This window comes from Grammomys surdaster, unplaced genomic scaffold (genome assembly GCF_004785775.1).
Source record: "Grammomys surdaster isolate TR1022 unplaced genomic scaffold, NIH_TR_1.0 330, whole genome shotgun sequence".
In the NCBI taxonomy this organism is placed as follows: Eukaryota; Metazoa; Chordata; class Mammalia; order Rodentia; family Muridae; genus Grammomys; species Grammomys surdaster.
In genome coordinates, this window is record NW_021604749.1 from 391462 (window position 1) to 400107 (window position 8646).

At 46.7% G+C, this 8646-nt stretch overlaps 1 protein-coding gene across 1 annotated transcript in view; it reads left to right on the top strand.

The window, feature by feature from the left end:
* The window catches only part of Clec19a (C-type lectin domain containing 19A), a 13888-nt gene extending 5673 nt beyond the window's left edge, over positions 1-8215 (top strand). Inside the window, 4 exon segments of the mRNA XM_028778251.1 lie at positions 3850-4021; positions 6610-6640; positions 6643-6705; positions 8096-8215. Of these exon segments, the coding sequence (XP_028634084.1) occupies positions 3850-4021; positions 6610-6640; positions 6643-6705; positions 8096-8215 (386 nt within the window).
* The last annotated feature ends 431 nt before the right edge of the window (positions 8216-8646 follow it).

Consider the following 8646-nt stretch of genomic DNA (forward strand, 5'->3'; position numbering starts at 1 on the left):
TCTCTCTCTCTCTCTCTCTCTCTCTCTCTCTCTCTCTCTCTCTCTCTCTCTCTCAATTCTCGGGTCCCACAGGCTACCTATGAGCAATTCTGTGACCATTAACAAGGTAGTCACCCTCTCTGTGCTCTGAGTTCCTTTGTAAAGTAGCAGTGATTATGGTGTTTACCTTATCAGGTATGTGAAGATTAAATTAACATGTTCAAAGCTCTTGGGACAGTGCATGGTCACACAGCGAGTGGTTAGTAAAGGTTGGTTTAGTTCTGACATTACCACTGTTTTCTGAAGGTCAACATACAAATCCAAGGGTGTGCCTGTGAGGATGAACAGCCTAGCAGAGGCTGGTTAGGGATCCAGTTGATGAAAACCCTTTAATGTCAGCTTCTAGGCTCCCAGAGGCAAAGGGAGAAGGAAAATTCCATCCAGGTAGGAGTTCATGCTTGTACCTCCTGACCTTCCAATTAAAGGTCTCTGTCGGACTGCACAGAAGGAGGGCAATGGGGCAGTGTCCTGCCACAGCCCATTTTCTGGTTTATTCCAGCTCAGGCATGCAGAAATGCCTCTTTCCTGGGGAGGGGGGACCCTTAAAGAAACCAGAATTAGAGAGGTGCAAGTAGTTCTGGAAGCACTTTCTACCTGAGGGAAGAAGGCTTTGGGACCAAATGGCATTTGCTCCCTCCTCTTCACACCCAGCCACACTTGGTTAATTCATTATCAATTCCTCTTAACCAAGCCCTATCCAAGGCAGGAAGAAAGGAAAGGAGGAGGAAAAGGCAAGAGGAATGAAGGAAAGAAGATGAAGGGAGGATGGAGAGAGGAGCGAGGGAGGAGGGAGAAGGGAGACAGGAGGGAGGAAGAGAGGTCCTTCTACAGGCTTCATCTTTCTACTTACAGATGAGCAGTTCCAAGATTTCACACTTTCTCAATCACCCATGTTTGCTAAGACATGCTTTTGGCCCCGCCCCACCCCTCCCCTCCCAGCCCCACCCACCCTGCCCCGCCCCACCCCCACCCCCCCCGGCCTTGGGTGTTGTCAGTAAGAGTCCAGGCCATGCCACATTGATCATCAATCACATGATAGTGCAGAACAGTCTGGAAAACTCTGATCTGGCAACTTCAGCAAGCTTTCAGTCCTGTTTGAATACATCCCTACATGGCTGTATGTCCTTCAAAACCTGGACTACAGAGATGGCTCAGGGTTAAGCTTAGGGCTTTTCAGAAGACCCAAGTTCAGTTCCCACTTTAGCACATACATCAGACAGTTCACTGCCTGTGACTCCAGCTCCAGGGGGATTCAGTGCCTGGTACTGTTCTCTGCACTCATATGCATGTAAACCCCTCCCCATAATTAAAATAAAAATGTAAAACCCAAGTCCCGTAGACCCTCTGTGTGCCAAGGTTCTAGGAGAAGAAGAGTGATCACAGCAGCTACTGAAGAACTGCCCTGGACAAGAATCCTGGGTGCACATGAAGTCAGGGTGCATAGGCACTTACCAGAGATTCCCCTGTGATGCACCTAAAGCCACCTCGCAGTTGAGACTAGAAGAGAAGTAGGGGTTGGCCATAGTCAAGGCAAGAGCACGCCCACAGAGGTCTGATTAGGTGTCTGAGAATGGCAGGAGATGAATCCAGATGGGTGAAAGCTCTGGGGGGCTGTAGTGAGCCCTCCTCAGCGTGCTGGTCTCCCACCGAGAAGCAGCATGTGATACTGCAAAGGAAGTCTTGTTGAACCTTGTTGAGATGGACGCCTCAGTTTCTCTATGTCTGTTGGGCACATCATAAATACTGAGGGGGCTGGGGAGATGGCTCAGGCTGTAAGTGATTTCCTTGAAAGCATGAAGCCCTGAGTTCAATCCCTACAGAACCAAACAGAACCACATTTAAACAAACAGGCCTAATATCTATATTTGTAATCCCAGCACTGCGGAAGCAGAGACAAGAGCATTCCTAGGACCCATGGGCCAATAGCCCAGCATGAGTGTGCACCTATATACATACACAAATATATGTGCACTTACATACACACACAGTGTTCTTCGAAAGTTGTACACTATGTTCTCTCTCTCTCTCTCTCTCTCTCTCTCTCTCTCTCTCTCTCTCTCTCTGTGTGTGTGTGTGTGTGTGTGTGTGTGTGAGAGAGAGAGAGAGAGAGAGAGAGAGAGAGAGAGAGAGAGATTGTTTTCTACTTCCTGAGTTGTTTTTTTTGACAAGGTCTCTCTATGTAGCTCTGGCTGGCCTGGAACTCACTATGTAGTCCAGACCATCCTTGAATTCATAAGATATTCACCTGCTTCTACTTCCTGAGTGCTGGGCTTAAAGGAATGTGCTGCCACCAAGCCAGGTGTCTCCACCTTACTTTTTGAGACAGGATTCCTCACTGAACCTGAAGCTTCACCTGTTAGGCTGGTGAGCAAGCCCCAAGGACCCCAAGGACCCCCCCCTTCCATCTCTATCTACTGCACACAGACTCACCAGAACACTGGGAATAAAGCCTTGCACCACCAAGATTAGCTTATTCCGTAGCTGCTAGGGATCTGAACGTGGGTCCTCATGGTTGCACATCAAGTACTGTATCCACTGGTCCATTTCCCCAACCCCTATTCACCACATTATGATTCTGGAGCCTGCCAGCTATGATAGTGATTTCAAGGCAGAGATTTCTACCTCTGGGTGGTTACAAAAAGACTCTAGGTGTCTGCCAGGTAGACAGCTGAGGAAGAAGAGAACAAGCCTATGATTCACAACAGGCTGGACACAAAGCTGACCAGTACCTACATGCCACAGGGACTGCGGCTCACTACATGAGTCTCCTGACTTAGTGGTTCTCAATTGTCCACCCCACCCATCAGCCATCTTGAGTCCTGCTTCCAAGAACAGCACCCCCAAGAAGCTCCAAGAGGAGTAAAGGCTTGAGAGAACTTTATCATCTCAAATATGGGCTTATGGGGTTAGTTTCTGTTGCTGCTTTCAAGGTGTTGCTTTTCATGACTAACAACCAATCCTGACCTCAGTAGTGTAATAGGCAAAAGATACAAAGTCTTGGTTCTAGCTAGTCAGAAAATGCATACCCTTGCTGGACATCCTGAAACTGCAAAGTGAAACAAGGTACCATTTCTTGCTTATACAGTTTGCAAAGATTCCCAAGGAAATGACAGCAGTCAGTGCTAGCAAGGGCAGAGTGAGATGGATCCCCTCAGATATGACTGTGGGAGGGGAAACTGCTTTCAGAAGACAGTTTGGAAATTATATCAAAGTCACTTCTCAGAAACACCTCCAGAAACACCAACAAAGCTTGTTGCATGAAACTGTTGGCTCGGCATTATTCATAGTAGGTTTTTATAAAATCTAATTATCTAAAAATAAGGCAGTGATTAAACTCTAGGAAGGCAATTTAGGAGCTATCCAAGAGCTATTTAAAACCATCTTAATGAGGGCTACAGACATGGCTCAGCAGTTAAGAGAAAACCCAGGTTCTGTTCCCAGCACCAACATGGCAGCTCACAACCACCTGTAATTTCAGCATCAAGGTAGCCAGTGCCCTCTTGTGGCTCAGTGGACACCTGCATACATGTGATGCCTGCATATACAGCATATACACATACACAATGCATGAATAATTAAAATAAATCTTTTTAGCTTGTTTGTTTGACTGATTGATTGACTGACTGACTGACTGACTGACTGATTGAAATAGGGTCTCTCTATGTACTCCTGATATGTGCATATAGTTTTAGACTTCAGGCACAGACTATTGATTATAATGGATGTGGTTTTCTCTTAAAAATACATAGTAAATTACAAAGACAACATGATTACCACCTCTATCTATGTTTTTTTTTTCTCTATCCGCAGCCTTGTCAGAGTTGTCCCAGATATGCCCCCTGGTATGTCCCCTGTTCCAGACAGAGTTCAAAGGTCACTGCTACAGAGTCTTCCCCATCAACAAGACCTGAGCTGAGGCCAACCTACACTGCTCTCAGTTTACTGCTGGTAGGAAATCTGCCAAGCTGGCCTCTATTCACATGTGGGCTCAGGCTTCTATGACTTAACTAAGTGCCCCTTGGGAAAAGGATTGGAGTCTGGTGTCCCCAACTGGTGTCTGGCTCCCAGATCATCAAAGCTACTTTCTACCCAGCACAATTTCTCATTGACGTTATCCTGAGTGAAAGAGAGGGCAAACAAGTTAGCAGAGGTAGTGAAGTGCATGCTGGGAGAATCATCTTTATAATTGCCAATTTTGTGCCATGCTCTGCAGGGTACCAGAGCTCCTGACCCAGTGTCACAGCTGACCTAACAAACATGTGTGGTACAGGAATGGTGGGCCAGGAAGATGGCTTATTGAGTAAAAGCAGCAGCTATGCAAGCACACGTCTGTATCTGATGCGCGTCTGTAATCCCAGTACTGCTAAGAAGGTAGGTAGAAACAGAACTGCCTGGAAACTTTCAGGTTGGCTCCCTGGAGTCAGCAGCAGGGCAGAAACAAAAGAGACCTTCCCTCAATGAGGTGGAAGGCAAGAACAACTCCTTTGACCCTACTTCAGGTGTGATATGCTTTATGGTGTACACTCCCACAGATGGCATCCCTTGCAAAGTGCACTTGGAATGTGCTCTCGGGAGCTGATAGACCTTTGGTCCAGGTCTGGTGCACTATGACTTCGCTGACGTGCTCGTGTTCACCTCTTATCCATGATGGGAATCACCTGTCAGGGGTTCTGTCCACCTGGCTGTGCCAGCAACTGAGGGACACGCGCTGCTATTTGTCTGTTTCCCCTTACATCATCTGCCCTGACTTCTGTGGAGGGATTTTTCTGGGCTCACAGATATCGAGGCACTGGGTGAACCACTCCTATGGTGAACATGGTGAGCAGTTACCCTGAGTCTCCTTAGGAAAGTTTCTGAGCAGGAAGGACTGGGTGGAGACTGGAGCTTTGTCTACACATTTCTTCCTTCTACCAGATGTTTCTAGATGCTCCCTGGAAGTCATGCCTTACAGCTAGATATTTGAGCTTGGTTCTTTGGTGGTGTTAGCTGCAAAGAGAAATGGGAAAAGAAATATGCCTTCCTAGGTTATAATATTTACAATAGTAAGATAAAATCATCTTATGGGAATGGAGCCAGTCATGTCTGTTCCAATTCCAGCTTGCTATGAGGATGAAATGGATTCATGGCTGTATGACATGACACACAGGAATAGTATAAACGAGTGTGCGTAGCCTCTATATCTGTTTTACTGTGTTGATCTATTCATCCATCCTCCCCTATATTCCTCTATTTTTCTATCCATCCATCATCCATCCTTTACCCATTATCCATTTGTGTATCCATTCCTGCTTCCTTCCATCCCTCTCTGTCCATTGGCCCCTTCATCTCTATATCTTCATTATTTTAGACAGTGACCAGGATTCTTCACTGGTTTCTTTGTTGATATGCGTTTTCAATCAAGCATGGCAAAAAGACACTCAGGAGACTAAGTAAGCTCAAGCCTAGAGGGGAAGTTCCCAGAAAAGGAAAAGAAAAAATAGTTTAGTGATGCTATGACAAAAAAAAAAAAAACAGATTAGGAAAAAGGAAGCTGTGTAAGAACTGGCAGTGTAGGGTGGGAATTGGAGAAAGAACAAAAGCAAAAAGCAGGTACCGGGAATCTCATTAAGCCATTCAGCATGCTCAGCACAATGTGTGGCCCTTTGTTGTTCTTTGTATCTTCAATGTGACCCACATCATCTGCAATGCTTTTGAAGTGGTGGTGAGTGCTGTGCTGAGTCTTTCCCTGAGCTAGCATGGATGGCCATTGTAGGGTTGACCTAATCAAGAATGGAGGAGGGACTAGAGAGATGGCTCAGTTACTAAGAGCATTCACTCCATACTAGAGTTCAGACCATCTACATAACATGCCAGGTGCCCTAGCAAATGTCTATAACCCAAGTTCCAAGGATTGCTGGGACTTTCTGGCTTCCAGCCTAGCCACAAGAGCATAAGCCTGTATTTATGGATAGACTCTCAGAGAAATAAGGCAGAGAGTGATAGTGGAGGACATCTGGCACTCTCCTCTGGCTTCCACAAGTGTGCACACCCATACACACATGTGTGCACACACTCAGGCAGACACACACAAATAAGCACATTGGTTAGTTAATTAGCTAAAAATCTTAAGAGGACAGAAAAAGAAAGCAGAGTTACATCCTGTGTAGGACGAACTGGGTTCACCTGAAAGGGAGGCTGGAAATTAAAATGAGATGGAAAGGCGAGAGAAATACGGAGCCAAGACAAAGTTTTCTGATCAAAGCTCAAAGTTTAATATTAAGCACTGCAGTTACGTAGGGGAAGCCTCCGGAACCCATCCTTTGTTTCAGCTGGATGACGTTGTAAAGCAGGCTCAGCAGGCAGTCTCTTCTAAGTTCTTGCAGGAAGTTGCAAGTGTAAACACAGCGGCTGGCTTCACCTAGGTGTTAAAGTCTTGGGTGGCAAGCAAGTCTGTTCAGACTACTCAAGGCTGGGGAGGGCACAACCCTGTTCTCTTCATACTTAGTCTGGAAACATTAATGAGCTTGCTTTAGGCTCCACCCCATGGAAAGGGGCCATGGTAAATGGCTGCTGTGTTTCCTACATCCACAGCTGGGAGGAGAGTGTCTTTGTCATTCCTGTATGTCCTGGTGAGCAGTGAGCAGCTGTGTTCCTGACATCTGGATAGGCCATCATGACCATAGGCAGGTGAGGCAAGGAAAATATAGATCCTGTGGAGAAACTCCAACCAAAACTCCACTTATGGATCTCAGTTATGGACCCAGGTCACAAACACCAGCTACAAAAATGGATGGGGCATTGACCTGCCTCAGTTAGCCATGGAAGTGGATGAGACAGGGAAGCACCATGAAGGATGGGGACACAATGAGAAATGGGGTTACTGTGAGAGATAGGGAGGTGATACGAACATGGAGAGGCACCAAAGGGAGAGGTACAGTACAGTGAAGATTAAGAGGTGGCCCATTTTCAGCACCTCGGAGAGCATCAGTTTCCCTGGAAATGGGACACTGTCTCAGGGTAGAGATGTTTTAAAAGATCTTTAGTGGCTGGGAGGTGATGGCGCACGCCTTTAATCCCAGCACTTGGAGGCAGAGGCAGGTGGATTTCTGAGTTCGAGGCCAACCTGGTCTACAGAGTGAGTTCCAGGACAGCCAGGACTACACAGAGAAACCCTGTCTCGAAAAAAAACAAAAAAACAAACAAACAACAAAAAAAAAGATCTTTAGTGGTTCATTGACAATCAGGCTGTAAATGGATGAAAAGGCATTAGAATTAGAATGGGCAGCAGAGATTTCATTAAGTTATTTGATATGGACAGCATATATCCCTCTTCCCCCACCCCTTTTTCAAAATCTTTGCACTAAGAGGTTAGTCTCCTGGGTCAGCTCACCAGTGTACTAAAATGGAAGCCCCCAACCCAGACTGTCTTCTGAATGTTAGGACACAGCTGTGCCTGGAGAAGCACTGAGGTGTGGGCACTGAAGAGTACACTCCTGGGTTTGAGTTCCAGCCCCATTGCTTTGTAGCTATGTCCTTGCAGGGAGTAATTCACCCTGAGAGCCTGTTTCCTGAGAAATAGACTTACTATTCACCCATGTGTAAAAGGCTACTGAGATAATTGAGGGACAAGTGGCACAGCACAGTGACAGGAGAATGGACTTGAGGTGTCAGCCATTGTCTGGATTCATGATCTATCAGCTCTGGGGCCCAAGGTGAACCCAGGCTCCAGGAGCCACTTCTTCAAGGTCACAGAGCAGGCAAGAAATGGAGCTAGGTTTGAAACATGAACAGAATCCAGGTCCAAGCATCTCACTCCTCTTCTCTATTCCTTTTCCTCATCCTAAGAAGCGGTGGTAGATAAAGGGAAGGAACTTTCCAGGTGGCCGTCCTGCAGCCCAGAAAACAGAGCTGGAACAGTCTGTAAGTGAACTTCACCCTTCCCAGACGTGGCAGATCAAATCCAGCTTTATGAGAGACAAAGATAGGGAGCTGTCCCTGCAGGCATCAGCAGTTAGGTAGGCCTGCTAGAGAGGACTTTTACTCCAGAGTGGTGATGTGGTGACTTTTACTGCAGTAGGTGGATCTTCACCCAGACTCTCTGCTTCTTCTGTTCCCAGCATTGAGATTCTGGAACAATAACATCTGCCACAGGAAGTTTACCTTTGTCTGCAAGATCCCGTCTCTGAGCATTCACTGATGTACTCCTGAACCCTGGCATGGACTCAGCACCAAGATGTCTGGCAGCAGTTCTACAGCAGAGCTCATGAGTAAATGTAAACACACATAGAATGAGATCCTCCAGGCAGAAATGCTCCACAAGCTCACCTTAATTGTTCAGTGGTCATGTGGCCAAGAGACAGCAGCCCAGCTCACACAGGTTCCAGTGTCCTGGATTGAACTGAATGTCACCATCTTAGTCCAGTCTCCAGTTTGTGCTTGAAGTGGTCACTTTGACAAGGGTTGACTGGCTAGCCCTGGTACACCTGCATCATTGAGGCAGAGTGGAGGGGGAGTGGAGACCCTCTGTGGAATTCTGGGTAATGAAAATTAAGCTGTTGGCCAGAGGGTGTGAGCTTTGGTTCTTTGGTTCTGAGATTGGAGTTAAGCTGCAAAGTGTCCATGGAGGCA